The sequence below is a fragment of the Panthera uncia genome, chromosome E1, assembly GCF_023721935.1.
Source record: "Panthera uncia isolate 11264 chromosome E1, Puncia_PCG_1.0, whole genome shotgun sequence".
Taxonomy (NCBI): domain Eukaryota; kingdom Metazoa; phylum Chordata; class Mammalia; order Carnivora; family Felidae; genus Panthera; species Panthera uncia.
Window position 1 is genome coordinate 32906400 of NC_064814.1, and position 27730 is coordinate 32934129.

A 27730-nucleotide genomic window follows, 5' to 3' on the forward strand; every position below is an offset into this window, starting at 1 on the left:
ACAGCTTGGAGCATGCTTCAGATCCTCTGTCTACCTCTTTCTCTGCCCCTCCCCTGCTTGTGCTCTCTTTTTCTAAAATAACATAAATACTAAAAATAAAGTGCAATTGTCATGATGAATACTGGGTGATGTATGTAATTGTTAAGTCACTATATTGTACACCTGAAACTAATGTAACACTGTATGTTAACTGACTGGAATTAAAAAACAAAACTTTACAAAAATGATGTAGATCTATTTATACTGACATCAACATATATCTAACATATTTAAATGAAAAAAATCAAATTACAAAGCAGAATGTATAGTATAATATCATTTCCATTTTTTATCAACAAATTCCAAAAAAACTCTTCATATAAGAGATATAGCTGTATATGTGTGGAAAGGAAAGAATGTTAAATTATGAGTGTTTTCCATTGCTGCTCCTGGTCTCCCAAACTTTCAAGGAAGGAAGAGTCCTTTATTTACCTGACTAATGAGTCAACTATGGGATTACTTTCTCTGAAAAATGAAAAAGCCTACAGACTGCTTTACTTGAGAAAAGAATAGAGAAACATAAAGGAAAAGAAAGGGAAGAGGAAGGAAGTTTGAGAAAAGGTGCCTATGAGTATGGAGGGAGAGAGAGAGAACATGAGCATGTGAGCAGTTTTGAGAGATGAAGAAAAAATGGCTAAGGTAGACATTTTGGAAGTTTTATGGTGACATGCAATATCATTTTTCATGTTATTCATTTTCTCAAATGAAAAATGTAAAACTGACATTTGTTCCCTTATTACAGGGCAAAAGATTAAAGAAGTGAAATAAAAATGAATTTTATTTTATTTATTTAAACAATTTTTTTAATGTTTGTTTTTGAGAGAGAGAGAGAGAGAGAGAGAGAGAGAGACAGAGTGCAAGGGGAGAGGGGCAGAGAGAGATACAGACACAGAATCCAAAGCAGGCTCCAGGCTCTGAGCTCTCAGCACAGAGCCCAATGTGGGGCTCAAACTCAACAAACTGTGAGATTATGATCTGAGCCAAAGTCGGATGCTTAACCGACTGAGCCACCCAGGCACCCCTAAAAATGAATTTTAATTCTACCCAATGCTTTTAGATCAAAGCTCTCTCATTGATAATGCTAAAACAACCAGCAGCCTTTATTTTTGAAGGCATTGACTAAACATAATTTTCACTACAGATATTTGCTCAAGTGCTGTAGCAATTGGGATTGTCAGCTATATAAGATGTGTATATGTGTGTATAATCACATATTGTTTAAAACTTTTTATCAGATCATAAGCCTTCTGCAGTTTCAATGACTGCTTGCTTGTATATAATTTTTTCTTCTTTTTAAAGTAGACTATTAAAAAAATAAAATAGACTTTTTCAGAACAGTTTTAGGTTCACAGCAAAATTGAGAGGAAGGTACAGAGAATTCCCATGTATCCCCTGTCCCCACATATGCATAGCCTTCCTCATTATCAATATCCCTGTATAGAGGGTGCATTTGTTACAATTGATAAATGTACATTGATACATCATTATCATCCGGAGTCCATAGTTTATATTAGGGTTCACTCTTATTGTTGCATATTCTATGGGTATGGACAAATGTGTAATGACATGTATCCATCATTATAGTATCATATAAAGTAGTTTCACTGACCTAAAAATTCTCTGTTTCACCCATTCAACCCTCCCTCCCTCCTAAACCCTGGCAAACACTGATCCTTTTACTACCTCACTAGTTTTCCTTTCCCAGAATGTCAAATGGTTGGAATTGTACGGTATGTAGTCTGAAGATTGGCTTTTTTCACTTAGTAATATTCATTTAAGTTTCCTCCATGTCTTTTCATGGCTTGATAGCTTATTTCTTTTTAGTGCTGAATACTATTCCATTGTCTGAATGTTCCACAGTTTATTTATTCATCCACTTACTGAAGGACATCTTGATTCCTTCCAAGTTTTGGCAGTTTTGCTATAAACATCCCTGTGCAGGTTTTTGTGTGCACTTAATACACAAAACTCCTTTGGGTATATACCAAGGAGCTCAATTGCTGGATTGTTTGGTATGGGTATGTTTAGTTTTATTAGAAACTGCCAAAGTATCTTCCAAAGTGGTTATATCATTTTTAGTCCCAATAACAATGAATGAGAGTTCCTGTTGCTCCACATCCTTGCCAGCACTTGGTGTCAGTGTTGTGGATTTTGCCATTCTAATAGTTGTGTAGTGGTGTCTTATTTTAATTTGCTTTCTCTGATGACCTGTAATGCAAAGCATCTTTTCATATGCTTATTTGAATGTGTATATCTTTTTTGGTGAGGTGTCTGATAATGTCTTTGGTCCATTTTTAAATCGGGTTGTTTGTTTTCCTATTGTTGAGTTTTAGGAGTTCTTTATGTATTTTGGGTAACAGTTCTTTATCTGATGTATCTTTTGCAAATATTTTCTCTCAGTGTATGGCTTATCTTTTTATCCTCTTGACAGTGTCTTTTGCAGAGCAGAAATTTATAATTTTAATGAAGTCCATCTTTATCAATTTTTTCTTTCTTGGATCATCCCTTTGATCTTGAGACTAAAAAGTCACCACCAAACCCAAGGTCATCTAAGCTTTCTCCTATGTTATTTTTTAAGGAGCTTTATAGTTTTGTGTTTTACTTTGAGGCCTGTGATCCATTTTTAGTTAGTTTTGGGGAAGGATGTAAGGTCAGTGTCTAGATTCATTTTTTTGGATGTGGATGTCCAGTTGTTCTAGCACCATTTACTGAAAAGGCTGTCTTTTCTCCATTGTACTGCTTTTGTTCCTTTGTCAAAAATCCATTGACTGTATTTATGTGGGTCTATTTCTGGGCTCTGTATTCTGTGTGATTGACCAATTTGTCTATTCTTTTGCAAATAACACATTGTCTTGATTACTGTAGCTTTATAGTAAGTCTTGAAGTCAAGTAGTGTCAGTCCTCTGTGTCCTTCTCTTTTATTATTGAGTTGGCTATTCTAGGTCTTTTGCCTGTCCAAAGCTTCAGAATTAGTTTGTCAATATCCACAAAATAATTTTCTAGGGTTTGATTGGATTGATTGATCTATAGATCAGGTTAGGAAGAACTGACATGACAACATGTTGACATGTTGACCTTAGAAATTGTTACAAGTAGTTCAACCAATTTATTCTATTTACTCAGCAGGTTCTGGTTCATATAAGCTGTGGGAACCAGGATCCAGACAATACTAAGGAGTTCTTGATTTTCTGTTTGAAAGAGCACTTCGACTTCCTGGACTTTCGTGTTTTAATGGAGAAAGTAATAACACACTTGCCAGATTCTATCCTTGCTCTGTGATAGTATTACATGGTTCTGTGTGTGACCTTGAGCAAGCTTGTTCACCTCTTTGTGCCTCAGTTTCCTCACATATAAAATTAGGGAATAATACCTTCCTTTATAAGGTTGCCATAAAAATTAAATAAGGAAATACATGTAAGTGTTTTTAGCATAACACCTGGCGTATGCTATGTATTCAGTAAATGGTAGCTAGTAGTAGTTTGCTATTATGGAATTTTCTTTCTCCAGAATTTTAAACTATTTCAGAAACATATGTCAGAAACAGCTATGAATTTTACCAAATTTCACACTTAATTCAATCTGATACAAATCTAGCTGTATTCATGGTAAACTTGAAGTAGTAATAGAAAAGAATTTTGTTTGTTTGGTTTTTGTTTATTATTTTTAATTTAATTTAATTTAGTTTAATTTAATTTTTTAAGTTTATTTATTTTGAGAGAGAGTGCACTGGGAGCATGCATGTGCACCTGAGGGGGGAGGGGCAGAGAGAGAGGGAGAAAGGGAGAGAGAGAATCCCAAGTAGGTTTTGCGCTGTCAGCACAGAGCCAGACATGGGGCTCAAACTCACAAACTGTGAGATCATGACCTGAGCTGAAATCAAGAATTGGACATTTAACCAACTAAGCCATCCCAGTTTTTGTTGTGTAACTTAAGTTATAAAAGGAGTTTAAAGGAGCAATAGAATGAAACATACTTTTTGTTGTTATTGTTAATTCAAGTTAGTTAACATACAGTGTAGTCTTGGCTTCAGGAATAGAACCCAGTGATTCATCTCCTACATATGACACACACTACTCATCCCAAAAAGGGTCCTCCTTAATGGCCATCACCCATTTAACCTATACCCCCACTCACCTCCCCTCCAGCAATCCTCAGTTTGTTCTCTGTATTTAATTATTAATTAATTATTAATTATTTGTAAATGTTTATTTTTGAAAGAGAGAGAGGGAGACAGAGTGTGAGGGGGGGGGAGGGGCAGAGAGAGAGGGAGACACAGAATCTGAAGCAGGCTCCAGGCTCTGAGCTGTCAGCATAGAGCTTGACGTGGGGCTTGAACTCACAAACCATGAGGTCATGACCTGAGCCAAAGTCGGACGCTTAAATGACTGAGCCACCCAAGCACCCCTGTTCTCTGTATTTAAGAGTCTTATGATTTGCCTCCCTCTCTGTTTTTATTTTTTTCCCTTCCCCTATGTTTGTTGTGTTTCTCAAATTCCACATATGAGTGAAATCATATATCTGTCTTTCTCTGACTGATTTCTTTCACTTAGCATAATAAACTCGAGTTCCATCCACATTGTTGCAAATGGCAAGATTTCATTCTTTTTCATTGCTGAGTAGTATTCTATTGTGTGTGCGGCGTGCGTGCGTGCATGCATGCGTGCGCGTGCGTGCATGTGTGCATGTGTGTGTGTGTGTGTGTGTGTGTATACCACATCTTCTTTATCCATTCTTGGGCAGTAATTGGGTGTTTGGGCTCTTTCCATAATTTGGCTATTGATAGCACTGCTATAAACATTGGGATGCATGTGCCCCTTTGAATCAGCATTTTTGTATCTGTTGGATAAATTCCCAGTAGTGCAATTGCTGGATTGTAGGTTAGTAAGTGGTGAAACAATATTCTCTTCCACCTAGTTCCCCACTCCTCTGCAATCATCAGCATAAATTCCTTTGAGCAAAGGATGATACAGGTGAAAAGTTACAAGACCTTGTAACCCTTTTGAGTTATAAGACCCTGAACTTTTGAGTTTCAAGAACCCAAGGGCCTAAAAGATTCAAGGTATGGAGTTCATGCCATCAACAGTGGATTTGGAAGAATAGATGAAGAGTGAGGCTGTTGACTCCACTCAGGACTAATAGAATGTTTTGGGGCCCAATAGGATGTGGGCACAAAGAACAAGTGTTCATGAGAATATACATGGAATGTGTAGGCCACAGGCCTCAGAGAGAGCCCACCTTATTGAAGGGGTCAGCAGACCCAAAGAGGCCCTACTGCCAGGACCAGGTAGGCATCCCAATATCTAGCAGGGCTTAGGTAGGAATGAACACATGGCAGTTTGAATAGATGCCAACCAGAGACCTAACATTATGTCCACCTCTGGAACTTAGGTGCAGCCCAGGAAAAGGCAGGAGGGGGACATTCTACATTCACTGAGATTAAGTTTCTGCCATTGGGTGAAATGGAGGCTCAAAATAGGAATTAAATCTAGTGATATAAAAATAAAGTTAATTTTTTTTAACTTCATGTAAGACTGATTTTAATTTAATTTCAGCACTTTCCTAGAAGGGACTGTCCCAGATCTGTAACTGTTCAATGTTGTATTTACTTCACAGTGTACCAAGCACCAAAAATAAAGTTAATTTTTTACACTCCTGAGTTAAGATCTTAAATCTATTAAGATCTAAATATGTTCTCAATGTCTTACTATAATGTTTTGAAATGTAATATCCTTCTTGTATCTGAAAAACTGTAGGCTGCCTTCCAAAGATCATGCCTAGAAAAAAGATGTCATTGTCCTTTGAGGCTAATTACACACTACACAGAGGTAAATGCTTTAACCACACCTGGGTAGATTTAAAATATATACTTTATTTGGAAGGGCTGCTAAATTTGTAAGAAAACTACATTTTAGCATACCCATTAGTTAAATGTATAGATGCTAAGTTGTGTAGACTTGCTTTAGGAAGATGGGCTCTCTCAAACACCACCATCTTAGATAATTCAGCATTCAATGCAACAGCAAAAACATAACACGTTAAATCTGGCTGGATGTAGATAGAGACTGACATGTTAGATTTAGTACAACTGTAGAATTAATACTCAAAACCCCCATGCTGCACAGTTTTCCCATATGCTACATAAAAATGCTATATAGTTTCTCACTCACAAGCTGCTCTACTAGGGTGCTAGCTGATTTTATGCCTTCAACTTGCTTAATGTTTTCATTTATATACAATAGAGTTTTACACCACATCAGTCAAACAACCTATTGCAAAATAATTTATGGTAAAATCATAATAAATTTGTACAAAGTATTGATTTAGCATTAATTTTCAAACTGTGAAAGTCAGCGAATTATAAATCTGTAAATAAGCCAGTGAAGCAAAAGACATAAATGACAAAAAAATTAGTCATTGTGTTGTATATTTGCTTTTTAGATAGCTACACAGAGAAAATATATGGGAGAAGACTTCATAAAATTTAAAATTAGTAACATAAAAATAACATAATACACAAAGAAGTAGACTATCTCAACAAAATTGTGAAGAAAATCACCCAAGAATCTGGTTCATAATGTTGACATACTGGCATCACTGTTCAGTTGAATGATACCCTGCAAAGGAAAGCAACTTCACACTCTTATTCTTCCAAAAAAAATTTGGAAATAGATTGATAACACAATCTATTTAATTCTCAGAATATCATGTTTCTATTTGTGTGCGTATATTTGAATATCTTTACTATTTAAAAGACCACATTGAAGACATTATCTTGGCAATGCAATAGTCCAAACCCCAGTAGATGTGTGAATCTCCTCTACTACATGCTTTATAGTAGACAATCACCCAGCCTAGGTTTGATCACCTGCAGGGATGGGAACTCACTATCTTTGATACATAATGGTCTATTTGTTTTAGCTTTGTCTGGTTACTTAGAGTTTATGGCAATGCCAGTTCAGTCTCCATATTGGTCAGAGAAAACCTTTTTTCTAAGACCATATTTACCAGATCCTTTGCAACCCAATCTCAGTGGTATCAAATGGGCACAATAGAGATAAGATAAGGGTCATTATGTAAATGAAGATACCATTATCATTGTTTGGAAAAAAAGTTAAGCCCTTCATTTTGGCACATTTTATTGAAAATTGGTATCTTCATTAGGTGCTATTAGTTTAGTGAAAAAAAGTCAAGGTTTTCATTTGGAAAATTATGTCATGAGAATGTACATTCCTGTCAAGGGTCCTGAGATCCACTGTGATTGGACTAGTTTAGGTTTAGTTCACGTGCCCACCATTGGCCAGGGGAATGGGATGCATTAGGCCTGGTTATGTGCTTTATCTCTAGGCCCAGGAGTAGTATCTAATTAGGTCACATTGAATGTGACAGTGAGCGGTGAATCACAAAGGAAAATAAGGGCTGTGATCAGGTCTACTTTGAATATTGTGCAGGGCAGTGCACTGCACAACTCCCAAGGGTCCACCATTCACACAGTCCACAATGTGATTGGCACCCTCTTGGAGTTTTTCAGTATATAACCTATGCAGCTATATGCTATAATACTAAGCTGTGACTTGTAAAAGAAATAATAAATGCTGGAGAGGCAAATTACAAATGTCCTCCATACTGATTAACTACTTTTGCTTATCTATCTGTTCCCCAAAAGCTTAAGAGGATACTTGTGATCTTCATTTTCAATCGTTTCTCTGGTCTATTTATGTATATTGTCTCTAAACCCATAGTTTTCTATTCTTTTCTTCCTGCTACGATCTGCACAAAGAATGACTTTCAAGGGTACCTGAGTAGCCCAGTTGTTTGGGCATTTGACTTCAGCTCAGGTATGATCTTGTAGTTCGTGAGTTCCAGCCCCACATTGTGCTCGCTGCTGTCAGCACAGAGCCTGCTTCAGATCCTCTGTCCCTCTCTCTCTATCCCTCCCTCTCTTGCACTCTCTCAACAATAAATAAACATTAAAAAAAAAGAATAACTTTCATACAAATTTACACCTAGGTTATGTACAATCCTGAAGTGTGTTCTCGAACTCTACTCTTTTGTCACTCATTCAAGAAAGTACATCTGTGGTCTACTGAGCACCACAGGAAAAGAGAGCCATGAGCCTCTGGGGAGTGCAGTGTTCATGAAGTGAGTCCTGCTCTTCCCCACAGCAATCAAGTAGAGAATGTCTTATAAACTGTGTTTTTAGAGAGGTACTGCAAGCAGGGGTTACTGGCATTTTAGTATCACAGATGTCCACACATCTGTTTAGGTGACACCCCTGACCTATCACCTGTGCCTGTCTGAGCAGAGGAAGAGTAACTATGAGAGAAATGAAGAGAGAGATTGAGACTGGGCTTCGTGGAGCAGCCTACATTCTCCTGTATCAGAATAGGGATGTGAGCATTTCCCAAGGGTTGGGGAGCTATAGAGGCAGCTACCTGTCCAACTGAGTTACTCATTGGCTGAAGGTACCCCAACAGCAAGAGGCTGAAGGAGGTGAGGACAGAGGCGGCAGAAGTAAAGCTGGAACCAGACCTCTCAAGACTGAGAACTAAGTTGTGGTGAGGCCCCATCAAGATCTCCATAGAAACCCATATAGTAGCCTTAGAAAGAAGTGGGCAATTGGACGTCTGCCACACAGAAGATAACTTTGGTGGTCATGGTGGTGAGCTACCCAGATCTCCATTCAAGAAAGAACTTGCTTTTCGACTGCAGGGAGTGCAGTTAGTTGCCACTGCAATATCTCCAGGATTAGATGCAGAATTTGAGCTGGGCCTATGCTTTTACTGGGTAGCCCCTGGTCAGTGACAACACAGCAGGAGTAGTAAGGCCTGGCTGCTTCTGCCTGGTGCAAGACTCCTCTAGTATGCAATCATTGCTCCAGAGCTCCTCATAGGTTAGCTGAGACTTTATCAGACCTTCATCGCAGTCTGAGGTTTTCCCTGTCCCAATTCTGTTTCCCCCACCCTATCCTTTATCTTTTGCAGGCTTTACTCCTTGGTATCTCATATGCCTAACCCTGTTGCAGCATCTAGTTCTTGGACGACACAGCATCCTTGGACGACACAGTATCCTTGGCCAGTTAGCATTTACCAGAGAAATAATGACAAGCTACTTCCATCCCCAGTTAGAGAAAGAGATGTTTGCCTTTTTCACCCTTTCTGCCACTTCCAGCAGCTGGTGAGTAGGACCAGAAAGGTGAGGAGAGAGAAGTAAAGCAGATGATGGGTCCTTCCCACTCCACATCCTTCCAGTTTTGGGTCAAGCCTGCCCTGGGAAGGAAGGGGGTAAAGAAGAAACAAAGTCAAAATTAGGGTTGCCAGATGTGCAAATAAAAATACAGGACATCCAATTTAAATTTGAATTTCAGATAAATAAGGAATAATTTTTTAGTATAAGTATGTCCCAAATATTGCATGTTTCTTAAATACAACACTTAAGTTTGAAGGTTTTACCAGACCTGGGTTTTTTTGTTGTTGTTTTTGTTTTTTAAGGGCTAGACTTTTAATATTTCAAAAAGGATCAGAAAGTTATAGAATCTGCCCAAGATGTTGAAAGGAAGAAAGAGATTCAACATAGCACAGTTGGGTCCATGAGAGAAAAAAAAAAGTTTCAGATTTGTACCCCTGAGGTGAAACTCTTCAATGAACTGGTTATATACATAAGCACATAAAGCAAACTTTTCCAACATTTCTATATTAATTGTGATTAGTAACAATTACTAGTTGCTAGAATGCAACAACAGCTTGGTGTCTTCCAGTGAACCTGGCTCTCAGAGACACTTAAGTGGAGCATCATTTATGGAATTCAAAGGGTGGAGGGGCACCTGGTTGAGCGTCTGACTTCGGCTCAGGTCATGATCTCATGGTTTGGGGAGTTTGAGCCCCACATCAGGCTTGTGGCTGTCAGTGCAAAGCCAGCTTTTGAATCCTCTGTACCCTTCTTTCTCTGCCCTTCCCCTGCTTATGTGGACGTGGGCGTGCACCTACTCTCCTCTGTCTCAAATGAGCATTAAAAAAAAAAAAGTCAAAGGGTGTAAAAAACCTGTTTTTTTTAAAGAATTTATTTTTTTAATTATGAGAGAGAGAGCGTGCACACACCCACGTGCGTGAGTAGGGGAGGGGGCAGAGGAAGAGAGAGAATCCCAAGCAGGCTCTGTGCTCAAGCACCAAGCCCCACAGGGCTCAATCTCAGGACCCTGAGATCATGCGCTGAAACCAAGAGTCAGATGCTTAACTGACTGAGCCACCCAGGTGCCCCCCAAAAACCTTCTTATACTCTCAAAAACTCTTAGAGCTGTCCATAAGAAGATGAAAGAAAATAATTTTGTCCTTTTGCCCTGCACTTGCTTGAAACTTCTGAACCTTTAACTTGGGGTAACAAGTTCATCTCATCAGCTTCTAGCCATTGTTGCCTACTGCAGAAGAAGAAGTAGCAATGCACCCTCTTCTCTCAGCTCTCTGTCAAGGTCAGCAGCTGGAAAGAGCCTAGAGTGGAGAGGGTGGAACTTAAAATTGCTGATGAAATACATTTGTTCTGAGAAGCTGAGGAGCTAGTTCTGAAGGAATAAACAAGAGACAATTTTCAGAGGGCAAGAGAACAAAGTATAGTGAAGAAATATAGCTCAGACACACATTTTGTATGTATTGGGGTGGGGCAGGCAATTACAAGTTTATGCTTGTGAATGAATTAATTAATTGAACAAACATATTTCTTGGTTCTTGAATCTTTTTTTTTTTTTTTTGGTTCTTGAATCTTAATCACATCTGTAAAGAGTATTTCCATAATATTTATGTAAAAACATATATGACTGAGAAGAAACATACCACAATGCTATTTCATACTTGAAATATTTTGAATGATTTTTGGTATATTCTTTTTCTATGAACTGTGTATATATCATTTTTATGATTCTTAAAAAAAATTTTTTTTTAACGTTTACTTATTATTGAGAGACAGAGAGACATAGAGCGTGAGCAGGGGAGGGGCAGAGAGAGGGGAGACACAGAAGCAGGCTCCAGGCTCTGAGCTGTCAGCACAGAGCCCGACACGGGGCTTGAACCCATGAACCGTGAGAGCATGACCTGAGCTGAAGATGGTTGCCTAACCAACTGATCCACCCAGGCGCCCCTCATTTTTATGATTCTTAAACAGACCCATTTGTACTAGCATTTTAATACTATAAATAAATGCTCATAAAATATATTTTTTATTTCTTTTGACTTTTTGCTATTTTCATTGTTTATAGCAATGCAGTGATTAAGAATATTTTTTCATCTGAAATTGACTTGCAAATAATTACCTACTAGCATGCGTCAAATAGTTGTATAAATGGAATGAATAATGGAGAATTCTGATTTTACCCCATACACTCCCATAGCCTTATTGAAAAGTGAGGTTTGTAAATTAATGATTTCATGTTTGGGGACACCTGGGTGACTCAGTTGGTTATACAACTGACTTCCACTCAGGTCATGATCTCAGGGTTCGTGAGTCGGATCCCCGCATCAGGCTCTCTGTTGTCAGCATGGAGTCTGCCTCTGATCCTTGGTCTTCCTCTCTCTCTCTCTCTCTCTCTCTCTCTCTCTGCCCCTCCTCTGCTTGAACTCTCTCTCTCTCAAAAAAAAAAAAAAGAGAATATTCATGTTTGAGTGTAAAAGACCAACCTAAATAATTTATATGTGCTACTATATTAACACAATGTAGTATACTTTAAGTGAAGGAAGTACTGGATTAATAAGAACCATCAAATTTACAATTCTTTTAATATCAGGCATTTCATAGAGAAATATTCTATAAAGGCCACACAGAACCTGAATTCCGTAAAATCCAGGTAATATATTGGTCTCACATCTGTAAATCAACAATTTGATCTTTACATGGATGCATTCTACTCTATGCCTCATAAGAAATTTAAATTGAAAGTTATATAGGTTTTATATTTTTTTTCAATAGAACAATAAAATCCCAGCATAGAAGTCATCAACTGAACCTCAGGCCTCTAGGCAGAAGCATAATTAAGTCATCTTAGACAGGTAATTGTCCAGCCCAATGAGTGTCTATAACATGCTCAATATTCCATTCCTATAAGGATCTTTCAACAGAAGTTTCTGTATTATGTTTAATTCAAGTATTGCCTTTCAGTTTAATCCCACTCCATCTGACTTTATATTACATATATGAATTCATCCCATTGTAGAAATTTATGCAGTAAATGTCCTTACTCCATCATTTCATTTTACTCAGTATCACCCTGATGAGAAAAGTGTTTCATTTCATATTTATCATTAATGTTATTTGTGTATTTTAATTCATTTTCTTCTCTTTTGTCAGAGTGTAATGATTTGCTATTACATTGCCCATTTAATTGATATCTGTATATGGTGCTTTCTTTTGATATGGTTTGCTTTGACAAAGCCAAAATGGCTCTCATATATTTATCTGTAATTTATGAGTATACTAGGTTGTAGTGATTTGAGTTCATACAGATGGCTTACCTTGGGTAAAATTACTGAATGCTGAAATGTATGTGGATGAGAGAATATGATCATCTACTATCATATCTAAGATTTCTAGCAACCTATAATTTTACTAGTGTTAAGTTGTTTTCTGTGCCTGGCACAGTATTTGGGGCTGGGAACAGAAATTAGTATGAATAATAATTTAATCACTGGGATGCATCTCCTATTTATAAAATATCCCTTAAAAGATGACAGTGTTAGTGTCTAATCTGTCTAGACAGCATGGTGCCCTGCATTCTCCTTCCCTGTCACACCGAACCACACTTGTAGCTCCAGACAACCTAAATATAATGTAAGCAAGGATGGGTTTTCATCAAAGCAACCCTATCTGAGAAATGAGGAAATAACCAAAGTACCAGCTGCATAGGTTATGTATAGTGGGGAATGTCTAGAGATGAAATTAAAAGTGCCACACGCTGAAGGGCTTTGTATATCATACAAGAGAGTTTGGGTTTTGTTCTTAAGAAGAATCCATTGAAGGGGCACCTGGGTGACTCCATCGGTTAAGACCCCAACTTTGGATCAGGTCATGATCTCACAGTTGGTGAGTTTGAGCCCCACATCAGGCTCTTGGCTCTCAGTGGGGAGCCCACTTTGGATCCTCTGTCTCCGTCTCTCTCTGCCCCTTCCCCGCTCACGTGTGCATGCAAGCTCTCTCTCTCTCTCTCTTTCTCTCTCTCTCTCTCTCTCTGTCAAAAATAAACATTTAAAAAGATGAAGAAGAATTAATTGAGGCAGGGACCTTGAAGAAGTATTATGCAGATTTAGATTTTAGAAAGAGCATTCCACGGGAGAACTGTGGACTTGGAGGTATACAGGTATAAAAATGACAAAGGCTTAATCTAAGGCAATGATGTGGGAATGAAGGGAAGGGGTGGAACTGAGAATTATGAAAGAGACTTATGAAAGAATAAAGAGGATTGAGTGGTTGATTAAATATGGAAGAAGAAGAAAAGATTTGGATGACTCCCAGGTTTCTGATTTACACTTTGAATTGCATAGTCATGCTAGAACCTGCAATATTATATGGCTTCCTTGAGTCATTCCATGCAGGATTTCCTTACTGAACCAAACATGATTCTTGACTGCAAATAATAAAAACCAGAGCAGCTGGGTGGCTCAGTTAGTTAAGCATCCGACTCTTGATTTTGGTTCAGATCATGATCTCACGGCTTATCAAATCGAGCGCCACATTGAGCCCCACATCCCGCTCTTGGCTGACAGTACAAAGCCTGCTTGGGATTCTCTCTCTTCCTCTCTCTTTGTCCCTCCCCTGTTCATGCTCATGCACACGCATCATGCACACTTGCACATGCTCTCTCAAAATAAATAAACATTTAAAAAGAAAAAACGGAACTTAATTAAAAAAAAAGGAAATAATAAAAGCCATCTCTGATGATGGTAGGTATAAAAGTAATTTATGGAAGGTGTCTGAAAGAGAGTGCTAGTTGTTACTTAATTTCTGTTCTTTCCTTTTTACTCAGTACTGCCTACCAGAATAAAGACCACATTTCCCAGCCTCCCTTGCATTTAGATCTGGCCTTGTGACTAACTTCTCATTAATGAAATATAAGCAGAAATAACATATGCTACCTCCTGCACTTATCCTTAAAGGGTGGAAGCATATGGCTCTTCCCTTTTCCCATCATATATGTGATGGCTGGAGCTCCATTTTGGACTATAAGGAAGAAGTCTGTACCTTTAATTTAAAAAAAATTTTTGTTTTAGGGGTGCCTGAGTGGCTCAGTGAGTTAAACATCCGACTTCAGCTCAGGTCACGATCTCATGGCTTGTGGGTTCAAGCCCCGCCTCGGGCTCTGTGCTGACAGCTCCGACTCTGGAGCCTGCTTCGGATTCTGTGTCTCCCTCTCTCTCTGCCCCTCCCCCACTTGTGCGCGCTCTCTCTCTCTCTCTCTCAAAAATAAATAAAAACATTAAAACAAAAAAATTTTTTTTTAATGTTTTTATTTATTTTTGAGAGAGAGAGAGACAGAGCATGAGCAGGGGAGGGGCAGAGAGAGAGGGAGACACAGAATCCGAAGCAGGCTTTAGACTTTGAGCTGTCAGCACAGAGCCTGATGTGGGGCTTGAACCCACAAACTGCAAGATCATGACCAAGGCCGAAGTCAGACAGTTAACCCACTGAGCCACCTAGGCACCCTTATTCGTGGAATTTAAGAAACAAAGCAAATGAACAAAGAAAAAAGAGACAGACAAAGAAACAGATTCTTAACTATAGAGAACGAACTGATGGTTACCAGAGGGCATGGATGAGGGGTGGATGAAATAGGTGAAGGGGATTAAGAGTACATTTCTTGTAATGAGCATTGGGTAATGTATAGAATTGTTGAATCACTATATTGTACACCTGAAATGAATAGAACACTGTGTGTCAGTTATCCTGGAATTAAAATAAATAAGTTAGTCAATTAGTCATGAGAATGAAAAGTACAACATGGGGAATATAATCAATAATATTGTAATAACACTGATGATAGGTAGTAACTACATTTGCAGTGAGCATATATATAGGATTGTCTGATCACTATGTTGTACACCTGAAACTAATATTACATTGTATGTCATCTATACTTTAATAAAAAAAATTATACAGGTAGACATTAAGGACTCATTAAACTGACAGAAGCCCGGAGGGCTTTGAAAAAAGGCTGAATACAGGGGAGACACGGAGATACAGTTTTAGCACCATGCTACTGCTGCTGGGAGCAGTCTGATTCCAAATGCCCCTAGCCTTTGGTTTAGACACTCAAGATGCAAAATTCTAGCAGAGAGCATTTTATTGTTTGAGTTAGGCCATGTGTCTTCTCCCTAGTGACACCAAAGGGCAGCTGGAGAAAAGATCTGGTGGTCCTCTGTTTCCATAGAAAGCCTCAGCAGTGGGACATGTGTGGCAAGGATAGTCCACACATTAACAAAACACACAACATGGAATTTCACCCAAAGGAATATTGAGCTACTGACAGAGGGAAGGCAAGGATGCTGGACACACACAAAAAACAGCAAATATGGACTACTGAATGAAGGCAAATTAAGAGAGGCTATTTTTCCATTTAACTTAAAACTTTCTTATTTCAGTGCATCCATTTTGTCATAAAGCACTGCATTTTTCTTAAACAATACGCTTACTTTAAGTGGCACACATTTATCATTTCTTCTTCTAAATTCTGTTGCAAGCAGATTCACAGGCAGTTTATAGCACTCATATGCTCTATCCTACTTTTTGGCAATAGCATCATGAAAAATAATGGCAACATTGCATAAAAGCTACAATTAAAGTTCTGTCTTTAGATCTTCAAAATACCTTTTAAGAATAGTAGGAGTATTTTGTATGTATTAGAAAAACCTCTTAGCGACTGAAAAATTATTAGCATTTTTTCAAAAGCCAGTGTCAGTCTTGGCAATCTCGTATATTTTCCAGCTTTACTGAGCTGTAATTAAGTTGTGTAAGTTTAAGGTGTACAATGTTAACTTGATATGCTTACATATTACAAAATGATTTCCACAGTAGGATAGTTAACTCTTCCATCATCTCACATAATTAACATTTCTTTTTTGTGAGTAGAATATTGAAGTTCTACTCTTAGCAACTTTCAAGTATATATTACAGTATTTTTAACTAAAATCACCATGCTGTACATTAGATTCCCAGATCTTACTCATTTTACAACTGAAAGTTTGTACTTTTTTACCAATATCTCATTTCCCAGCCCCAGCCTCTGGTAACCAGTATTCTGGGTAGGACTTCCAATACTGTGTTGGATACAAGTGGTGAGAGTGGGCACCCTTGCGCTGTTTCTGATCTTGAATGAAAAGCTTTCAGTGATTCACTGCTGAGTATGATGTTAGCTGTGGGCTTATCATATATGGCCTTTATTACATTGAGGTACATTCTTTTTATACCCAGTTTATTGAGAAATTTTATCATGAAAGGATATTGGATTTTTCCAAATGCTTTTTGTGCAGCTATGGCTATTATCATATGATTTTTCTTTCATTCTACTAGTGAAGTCATATTTATTGGTTTGCCTATGTTGAACCATCCTTACACCCTGGGATAAATCCTTCTTGATCCTTTTATATGCTACTGAATTCAGTTTGCCAATATTTTGTTGAGAATTTTTGTATCTGTATTCATTAGGGATATTTGCCTATAATTTCCTTTTTTGTGTGTGGTATCCTTAGCTGACTTTGGTAGAAGGGTAGTGCTGTTCTTGTAAAGTGAATTTTGGAGTCTTTCCACCTCTTCAACTTTTTGAAGAGTTTGAGAAGGATTGGCTTTAACTCTTCTCTAATGTTTGGTAGAATTTACCAGAGACACCATCTGGTTCTGGACTTTTCTTGTTGGAAGATTTTTGATTATTGTGTCAGTCATCTTACTCATTATTAGTCTGTTCAGATTTTCTATTTCTAAAGATCAGTCTTGGTAGGTTTTACATTTCGGGGAATTTGTCCATTTATTTTTGGTTATCCAATTTGTTGATATATAATTGTTCATGGTAGTCTCTTATGGTCCACTGTCTTTCGGTGGTATTAGCTATAATATCTCCTCTTACATTTCTGATTTTATTTAATTGAATCTTCTGTTTTTCTTAGTCTACTGATTTAGTCAAACCAGGTGCCCCTGTTTGAGATTTTTAAAAAATGTTTTATTTATTGTTATAAATTTTTCTCTTTGTTAATTGATTTCTAGTTTTAAACCATTGTGGTCAGAAGAGATACTTAGTATTATTTTACTCTTCTTAAATTTGTTAAGACTTGTTTGTGTTATAACACATAATCCGTCCTGGAGAATGTTTTGCATGCACTTAAGAACCATGTATTCTGGGGGCACCTGGGTGGCTCAGTTGGTTGAGCATCCGACTTTGGTTCAGGTCATGATCTCACAGTTCATGGGTTCAAGCCCTGTGTCAGGCTCTGTGTTGACAGCTCAGAGCTTGGAACCTGGAGCCTGCTTCGGATTCTGTGTCTCCCTGTCTCTCTGCTCTTCCCCTGTGCACACTCTTTCTCTCTCTCTGTCTCTCAAAAATAAATAAACATTAAAAAAAAGAAGAAGAATGTATTCTGCTGCCTTTGGATGGAATGTTGTATATATATTAGGTCCATTTGTCTAAGGTTTAGTTTAGGTCCAACATTTCCTTACTGATTTTCTGTCTGGATGATCTACCATTGTTGAAAGAGAGGCATTGAAATCCTCTACTATTATTGTTTCATTGTCTGTTTCTCCCTTCAATTATGTTAGTATTTGCTTAATATATGTATGTGTTCTGATGTTTGGGGAATATATGTTTATGCTTTTTTTTTTAAGTTTATTTATTGAGATAGAGAGAGAGCGTGCATGCAGTCAGGGGAGGGGCAGAGAGAGGGGGGCGGGTGAGAGAGAATCCCAAGCAGGCTCAGTGCTGTCAGCACAGAGCCCAACACAGGACTCAATTTCATGAACAGTGAGATCATGACCCAATCCAAAATCAAGAGTTGGGTGCTTAACAGATGCCCCTGTTTATGACTGTTATACTCTCTTGATGAGTTGAACCATTTATCATTATATAATGAGCTTCTTTATCCCTTGTTATAGTTTTTGGCTTAAAGTCTATTTTGTGTGATACAAATATAGCTTTCCTGTCTCTCTTTCAGTTTCCACTTGCATGGAATATATTTTCCCGCCTCTTTAAGCCTATGTGTGTCCTTTTTTTTTTCTTAGGTTTATTTATTTATTTTGAGAGTGAGAGACAGAGAGAGCACGAGCAGGGGAAGGGCAGAGTGCAGGCTCTGCACTGTCAGCGCGGAGCCCAACTTGAGGCTGGAACTCATGAACCATGAGATCATGATCTGAGCCAAAACCAAGAGGCAGGTAGTTAAAAATCTTTATCTTTCCTTCATTGTGAAGGACAGTTTTGCTGAATAGAGTATTGTTGGTAGGCAGTTTTTTTCCTTTAATGCTTAAAAATGCTTAAAGCATTTTAAATATATCATCCTACTCTGCCCTGGCCTGTAAGTTTCTGCTGAGAAATCTGCTGATAGCCTTATGAGGGTTCCCTTGTACATTACAGGCATTTTTCTTGCTGCCTTTAAGATTTTCTTTGTCTCTGATTTTTGAGTTTTATTGTAATGTGTCTTAGAGAAGACCTTTAAGTTGAGTTTTGGGGGGACCTATGAAATTCATGAACTTGGATATCCAAATCTCTCCCCAAATTTGGTAAATTCTCAGACATTACTTCTTTAAATAAGCTTTCTACCCCTTTCTGTCCTTTGTTCCTCTTTTCTCCATTTGGAACTACAATAATTTGCAGATTGTTTCTTTTGATGGTATTCTATAGATCACATAGGTTTTCTTCATTATTTTTCATTCTTTTTCGTTTATCCTTCTCTGGGTAATTTTAATTTCTTTGTCTTCTAATTCAAAGGTTCATTTTTCTGTTTGATCTGTTCTGATGTTGGTGCTATTGCATTTTTTTCATTTCATTCATTATATTGTTCAGTTCCAGAATTACTGTTTTTATTTCTTTTATGATTTCTATCTCTTTGTTAAACCTCTCATTTTGTCCATGTATTGTTTTCCTGATTTTGTGGAATTGCCAATGCTTTCTTGTAGCTAATAGAGTTTCCTTAAAACAGCTATTTTGAATTCTTTTTTGGGTTAGTCACAGATATCCATGTAGTTAGGATCAGTTACTGAAAGGTTATTGTGATCTTTGGTGGCCTCATGTTTCCTTGATTTTTCATGTTCCCTAAAGCCTTATGTTGCTGTCTTCACATTTGAAATAGCAGTCACCTCCTCCAATTTTTACTAACTGCCCTCTCCAATTGTCCAAACTTACAACAGCTGAGAGGGACTGGAGTTAGTTCATTGGCCACTGTAGGGTCCATAGCTGGGAGTGAGGCCTATATACCTATAACCTGATTCATAGGTGGGTGAGATTCTTCTAGATCCCTCAGCATGTGGTGCTTAGTCCCACAACGTCCATAAAGACACTTTTGTCCAAGGATGGATGCCAAATTGTTCTTTTTTGGGGGAGGGATATAAACAAGGGACATCTTATTCAGCCATATTGCTGAATCTAGCAATCTTGTGTTTTATTGCAATATTTTATTGAATTTCAGAAAAAAAAAATCACAAAGAATTCAACCTCTTAATTTATTTTTCAGAAACTTAATTATGTCCTCCTGAACAGGAAACTATCACATGGACCCAAAATATAGTTGTTGAAAATGAGTATTATTTGAAATCAGCTCAATGTCTTTACTGTTCTGTTGCAGTTATCTGACAACAGAATTATTCTTAATACCTGTTTTTTTAATGCCTCTGAAATTAGTAATATTAACTGAGATGCCAATAATTTATAAATAAGTCTTAGTGTTGTTCAAAATTAAGAAATTATTCACAGTCACACCAAATAAAACATCTGGCTTTGTAACTCCAGTACTTTCATAAAAGTACTTAGTAAAAACAGAAAGTTTCTTTCCTTTCCACACTCACTCCTTCCTTTCCTCCTTCTCATTCATACATATCTGACCTAATAGTGAAACATGACATTTTATACTATTTCTAATGAAAAATCCTGTGCCTTTTTGGAGGAAGAATTTTTAAAAATAATTGTTTAGGGGCACCTGGGTGGCTCAGTTGGTTAGATGTCTGACTTCCTCTCAGATCATGATCTCATAGCTTGTGGGTTCAAGCCCCACATCAGGCTCTATGCTGACAGTCTGTTTCAGATTCTGTGCCTCCCTCTCTCTCTGCCCCTCCCCCACTCACACTGTGTGTCTCTCTCTCTCTCAATAAATAAATAAATATTTAAAAAAAAAAAAAAAAAGAAGTCCAAGTACCCAGAGATCACTGTAATGTGAGAAAGCCCAAGTTAGTCCTATGGAAAGTCTGCATGGAGAAAGAGAGACAGAGAGACAGAGAGACAGAGAGATTGATTCTTGGCGACTTCTCAGCTGTTCCATCTATTCTAATTAAGACACAAAACATGAGTGAAGAAACCGTATACTGGACATGCAACTCAGTTGAGCCTTCAGATGACTCCAGTCCTAGTCTCTTATTGCAATCTCATAAAAGACTCCAAAAGAGAATTCTCTGGTTGAGCAAATCAACCTGTAGAACTATGAGAGATGATAAATTGCTCTAAGTCACTAAGTTTTGGGGTGGATTATTACACAGTAATAGATAAAGGAACATTTTTATATGTAGAGCCTTCTCTTCTCTTTTAATGCCAGATAGTATTCTGTTTTATAACATATGCCACAATTTATTTAATCAGTCTTCAGTGTTTTATTATTACAAATAATAGCACACTGAATATCTGTACATATGTTATGCATGTTATGTATATGGTGAAAATATACTTAAAGGACAAATTCCTAGAAGTGGATGTTGGCTCAAAGGATTTATGCATGTGTAGTTTTTTTAGATATTTCACAATGGCTCCATAGAGTTACATCAACTATCATTCCCTATTTTCTCATATTACTTGTATAGTGTGAAATCAACTTGTTTGCTTTTTTTTTTTTTTTTTTTAGTTTTTTAGGGGAAAAAAATGATTTTTCAATTTTAAGCTTTTTTTTTTTTTTTTTTTTTTTTTTTTTTTCTTCTTAGAGGAAAAAAAAATGATATCACAATTATAAGTTTTTTTTTTTTTTTATGTTTACTCATTTTTCGAGACAGAAAGAGAGAGACAGAGCATGAGCAGGGGAGTGGCAGAGAGGGAGAGGGAGACACAGAATCTGAAGCAGGCTCCAGGCTCCAAGCTTTCAGCACAGAGCCTGATGCAGGGCTCAAACTCACAAACCATGGGATTATGACCTGAGTTGAAGTCTGGTGCCCAACCAACTGAGCCACCCAGGTGCCCCTCAAGTGTAGTTTAAATGGGCATTTCTTTTATTATGAGAGAATTTGAGCATCTTTTCAAATTTTTAAGTCATTCATTTTCCTTCTCAATGAATTGTCTGTTCATATTGTTTTTTCTGCTAGATTGCTGGTCCTTCTGATGAGGGAGGTTGTGGCAAGCTGAGGGCAAAGTACTAACAGCACCCCCCACCCTCAAGTGGGATATGTGTGATGTTCCTCAGACACTCCTGGCTATCCAAGAACAAAGGAAAGGGGTTTAAGTGCTTACCATGGTGATGTGGGAAACTAAGGCAAATGAAAAATTAAATTCCAGGGTGGCCTGGGTGGCTCAGCTGGTTAAGTGACCAACTTCGGCTCAGGTCATGACCCCATGGTTTGTGGGTTCCAGCCCCGCATAGGTGTCTGTGCTGACAGCTCAAAGCCTAGAGCCTGGAGCTTGTTTCAGATTCTGTGTTTCCCTCTCTCTCTTTCCCTCCCCTGCTTGCACTCTGCCTCTGTCTCTAAAAAATAAATAAACATTAGAAAAAAAAGAAAAAGAAAAATTAAATTCCCTTACTGCCTACAGCCCATTGACAAGTCCTTGAAACAGGCAGAGTGACCTCCTTCTGCCACAATCAGCAGCTGTGATGACACTTTGCAATGGGCAAAAGGGAATCTTGATTTAACATTATCCTGACCCCCCAGGATCCTGTAAGTCAACTTTAACATATAAAAATTCCTTTGGAAACTTCCTTTATTTCAACTACCTCAAGATATATGCTGGCAATCATGCTCCAAGCTTGTAGCCCCTTGATACACATCTGAAGGGTCTCATGACTGAGGTTTTACTAAATGGTAATAACTGGCGTTTTCCTAACAACACCTAGCCCCTCAAGGTCCAGAAAACCTCGCTTCCAAAATACCTTAGAGACTTAATCTATCCCTAACTCTTTCCCAACCTGAAGGTATAAAATCAGTTACACATCTTTCTGCCCACGGGTCCTGTCCCCATGCTTTAATAAATTCACCTTTTTGGACCATAGACATCTTCAAGAATTCTTTCTTGGCTGTTGGCTCCGAACCCCCGTCATCACCCCAAAACCCCATCATATCTTTTTATTGATTTGTTAGGGCTCTTTAAAGAAATTCTGTCTCTGTAATGTGCTGCAAATTATTCCTAGTTTTTCATTTTTCCTTTGCTTATGATGGTTTTTAATTATGCAGATTTTTAAAAAATTGTTGGAAGGACATTTAACATGAGATCTACCCTCTTAATAAAAGTTTAAGTGCACAATATTTTTATATATAGGCACAATCTTTACAGTATTAAACATTTTTTATACAGTAGAATTTATGAATTTTATTTTTGGTATTTTCTGGGTTTTGGATCATACTTAGAAATGCTTTCCCTATTTCAATAAGATTTAAAGCTTTTTTCCTAGTACTTTAAAAAATATTATATCTTTTATCTGTCTGGAATTTATTTTGGGGTAAGGAGTGAGGTAGAAATCAAACTTAATTTTTTTCTTTTTAAAATATTTTTAATGTTTATTTATTTTTAGAGACAGAGACAGAGTGTGAGTGGGGGAGGGGCTGAGAGAGAGGGAGACACTGAATCTGAAGCAGGCTCCAGGCTCCGAACTGTCAGTACAGAACCTGATGTGGGGCTCAAACTCACGAGCCATGAGATCATGACCTGAGCCAAAGTCAGCCGCTTAACCGATTGAGCCACCCAGGCGCCCCTCAAACTTAATTTTTTCCATGACCAGCCATTTTTTTCTACTATCATGTATGAAATACATATATTCTTTCTTTGCAAAGCATCATTAATAACCACATCTAGCCTAGAAAAAGGACTTGTATGCCGGCATTAGTAGCATAATACTTTGTAGGTGGCACCAGAAATGGTACAGAACTTTTTGCATGATTTATCTCATTTAATCTTCAAAGAATTCCTAAATCTACGATGTATTCTCATTTTGTGCCTTGAGGACCCTGATTTTTTGAGTAGTTTAAGTAATTTTCTCAAGGGAATTTGGCTAGGGTGTGGCAGAACCAGGATTCAAAACCAGTTCTGTCATGCCCCAAATTCTGTTCTTACTGACAGTACTCTATAATAGAGTGGTGATGCCTGGTCCGAAACCACTATGCCATTCAGCTTACCTCTTCATAATAGGCACTTAAAAAATACTTGATTTAACAAATTAGTAAAAGTCCCTTTTTAACTAAAAAAAAATCATGATGCTATTTTATGGCTCCAGAGAACACCTGCTTCAGAGAAAAGTCTTGCTGGGAAGTAAGTTGCCTTGTGCTGCAAACCTGCTGATGCTTGTGGGAGTGTGCGTGTCACCTGTTATCTGTCTACTGTGTGTATTATCACCCTAGTCCCATCAAAGTGGCTGAGAAGTTTGTTTGGTAACTGAAATATCTAAGAATGTTCAGTTCAAATCCACTCTGATCAGCTACAGATCAGAGGTTCCAACAACCTCCTCCTTGGATTTGATTAATTCGCTAAAGCAGCTCACAGAACTCAGAAATATCTTACTTACTAGATTACCAGTTTATTGTAAAAGAATATAACTCAGGAACAGTCAAATGGAAGAGATGCATAGGGAAAGGTATGGGAAAATAGACACGGAGCTTCCATTGCTGTCTGAGTACACCACTATCCCTGACTCTTTACGTGTTCACCAACCCAGAAGCTTTCTGAACGCATGTTTTTGGTTTTTTTTTTAAGGAGGCCTCATTATATCAGCATGACTGATTAAATCATTGGCCATTGGTGATTGAACTCAATCCTCAGCTCCTCTCTTCTCCCTAGAGGCCAGGGAGGTGGAAATGAACTTTCCAACCCTCAGTCACGTGGTTGGTTCCCCTAACAACCCATCCCTATTCTTAGGTGCTTTCCAAGAGTCACCTCATTAACATAAATTCAGCTGTGGTTGAAAGGGATATATTAGAATATCAAAACACCTTTGTCACTTTCATCACTTAGGAAATTCCAAGGGTTTTAGGAGCCCTGTATCAGAGATGGGGATAAAAATAAAATATGCATTTCTTATTACAAATCACAATATCATGATAGTATTAAAGTTTCATTCCTGGATAACTGAACAAATTATAGCTTTAAGTTTGCACATATTTAATGTCACTTTTAGTTCTGAATTTGGTATCAAAATTTTGAATTTCAGGAAGATAGTGCCAAGTAATGGCAATAATGAGGTCATTAATGTCAATATATTTTTCTTAAATCCTGGTGTTCCGGTTATAGTTTGTTAATAAATTTATTTGGTATATTTTGTCCTCTTGATTTTTCTTTTATTTTTCTTCCCTTAATATGGTGTTAAAATTCAACTGAGTAAATTTGAAGATCTAACTTGCTTTATTCAATGATTTATGAAGCAACATGTCATCTAGCAAATAGAAGCTCCAAGTTGCTGTACAAAAATGTAATGGTTTTTATAGACAGACGGGGGGTGGAAAAGGAAGTTTTCTAACAAAGAATGGATTGTTTTAAGTAAAGATACCTTTCTTTGGGGGGAGGGCAAGGGTCTGTCAAGCAGATTACCTCACTAGTATTGATCAGGAATTTCCAGATTGGCTAAAGGTCACATTCCTGGGAAAGGTTGCAACTTCAGTTCAATCTTGTTTTGCTGTCATGAGGGTAAATGACTCCATTTTGGGCCTATTGTGGCCTAAATTCCCTTCTTTTGATCAGACTCAACCTAATTGAAAGATAGGATCAAAATTGAAGGCATTTGCACCTTGCTCAGCTACTGCTCTGTAGTTGTGGCTTTTACCAATCCTCTGTGTGATATTCATAGGTCATGATTTTTTTTTTCTTTTTTTGCTGAATCCCTGTAGTATTTACGAATTATGACTTTAGGTTCACAGTTTTTAGTTGTCATTTTCTTCATTCCTATCCTGGCATGCAAGTTTTAGTGAGATCATTTGCTTGGTGGTTAGTGTCTGTGAAAATGCATCTATGCTTTTGAGAGAAGACAGTGCACCAGAAAGAGTAGTATACTTACTGCAAGCAGGATAATTCCTGATGTCTGGAGTGTACTTCTGACCCAAACCAATCAAAATCAAATAAGTCAAAGAAAGATATGTTGAAGGAGTTACCTTTTTAAGCCAAGTTGCTTGCTCAGTGATCTTATATAATTGAACTTCCAACTTCTCCAAAAGTGTTAATCCAGGTGCAGCAGATGGTGTTGACCATAGCACAGATGATGAGGTTTCGGGGTGATGGGGGATTCACGGGTTTCAGAGCTGACAGCCAAGAAAGAATTCTTGAAGACATCTTTGGTACAAAAAGGTAATTTTATTAAAGCATGGGGACAGGACCTCTGGGCAGGAAGAGCTACAATGGGGTTGTGTAGAATGGGTGGTTATATACCATGGACTTGGGGGAGGTAAAATCAAAAGGGAAGTTTCCAAAGAGACTTTCATATGGCTAAAGGCTTACTGGAGGCCTAGCCACCACCATGCTAAGGTTGTTTTTCCCTCTAGCAAAGCATTAATTTTAAGACAGTAGGGAGTTTCTGGACTTTAGGCCGTGGATGGGCTTGCCTTTTTCTTGTAAACTGGTGGAGACTTATCAGTTTAACCATTTGTTTTCTGTCCATTCCTTAGTCCTTGGATAGCCAGGAGTGCCTGAGGAATGTCACATATATCCCACCTAGGGGATATAGTGCTGTTAGCCTATACTTTGCCCTCAGCTTGCCCTACACTCCCTCATCACAGAAACGTCCTCACTCAGCTAAAGGATAATAAAAGGCTACCTTATTATGAAGAACAGCTTTGGCCGGAGAGTCTATGGGCTCTCTTTGTTGGGCAGCTATGGTCGTAGCAGTGGATGCTGTAATATTTTCAAGAATTTACATTTACTCCTGACCAGAAAAGTAGGGATCTACTAAAGGAAGCTAATTTTGAATCATGAATACTTCTTGACAGGTCTTTTATAACTTGATGTAAATTCAGGGGAGTTGACCAGTGGGGTGTCTGTCTATAAACAGTTAGGGACACAATTAGATAACCTAAGAGGCATTGTCCAATTATGTGCCAGCCATCTAGGCATTCATAGACCCAAGGAGAATGATAGCCACCACAGACAAAAATAACTCCTGTCAGGGCACAATACACTTCCACTAAGGTGACACTGTTAATGGCAGAGATTGTTGTATTTATCTGTTCAAGCCAGGGGTCATTTAGGCTTTCACCTAGCCTGAAGTAAAACATTGTTCTAAACTCTAGACTGTACCCTTTCTAGAAATAGCCTGGAGATACAGATGGTGGTATTCTCTTTCCAGGCCAATGCCAGAGTAAAGGAAAGGAAGAGAAGAAAAGGTTTTATGATTTTTTTAAAGTTTATTTATTTATTTTGAGAGAGAGGGAGAGAGGAAATGCCAAGAAGGCTCCACGCTCAGCATAGAGCCTGACTCAGGGCCCAATCTCATGAACCATGAGATCATGACCTGAGCCAAAATCAAGAGTCAGATGCTTAACTGACTGAACCACCCAGGTGCCTTGAAAGAGTTCTATGTTTAGTTAAAGTATGAAATCTTGATCTGGCATCTTGGTAGGAAGCAGTCTGCTTCAATGCCAACTACTTCTCTTCCAAGTCAATTTGATTTGGAGGTCTCCAGCATTTGAAATTTTTTAAAAATGTTTATTTATTTTTGAGAGGTGGGGGCAGGGGCAGACAGAGATGCAGACAGTATTTGAAGCAGGCTCCAGGCTCTGAGTTGTCACCACAGAGGCTGACTCAGGGCCTGAACTCAGAAGCCATGAGATCATGACCTGAACTGAAGTCAGATGGTCTCCAGCATTTGTACAGGACAGGTATCAGGTGAAGCATTCTTTAGCAGTGAGATATACTATACTAAAGGTTCAAGCCTGAAGTTTAGTAAAGAGGACTTGGTATAATCCCTTCCAAGGAGACCAGGGAGTGCTTTGTTCTTAATCATTCAAAATCAGAAGGGTGGGAGAAAAATGGAAATATTAGCTTGGAGAGTTTTCCAGATATTTAGGGAAAATAGAAGCACTTAGGATCCAGTTTAGTTTTCAGGTATGTAACAAAACCTCAGAAAATTAACAGGATTGGAATCTAATATAGACAAAGGTGAAAACATAATATCTTTCTCTATAATTGTGTCTATTTTTTTAACCAAAGACAATCACAGTAAAAATAACTTATTTGCATTAAACCAAAAGAATTTGGTTATTTCTCTAATGTGTAACATTTTAAGATGATAGCTAGAATTATGACTGATAACATTATACCAGGACATATCAGATTTCTAAGAATTTTACACAATTTCTAGAACAC

General features: G+C 37.9%; 1 protein-coding gene and 1 long non-coding RNA gene across 2 annotated transcripts in view; one reads left to right on the plus strand and one right to left on the minus strand.

The window, feature by feature from the left end:
• RPS6KB1 (ribosomal protein S6 kinase B1) overlaps positions 1 to 9264 on the plus strand; it is a 112403-nt gene extending 103139 nt beyond the window's left edge. The window contains exon 16 of the mRNA XM_049636524.1: positions 9021 to 9264. Coding sequence (XP_049492481.1) covers positions 9021 to 9249 — 229 coding nt within the window. The 3' untranslated portion in view covers positions 9250 to 9264. The remainder of the gene's footprint in view (positions 1 to 9020) is intronic.
• The window catches only part of LOC125926764 (uncharacterized), a 73540-nt gene continuing 55034 nt past the window's right edge, over positions 9225 to 27730 (minus strand). Inside the window, exons 3-4 of the long non-coding RNA XR_007459162.1 lie at positions 25525 to 25702; positions 9225 to 9305 (exon numbers count right to left, since the gene is read on the minus strand). This is a non-coding gene — a long non-coding RNA (uncharacterized LOC125926764). The remainder of the gene's footprint in view (positions 9306 to 25524; positions 25703 to 27730) is intronic.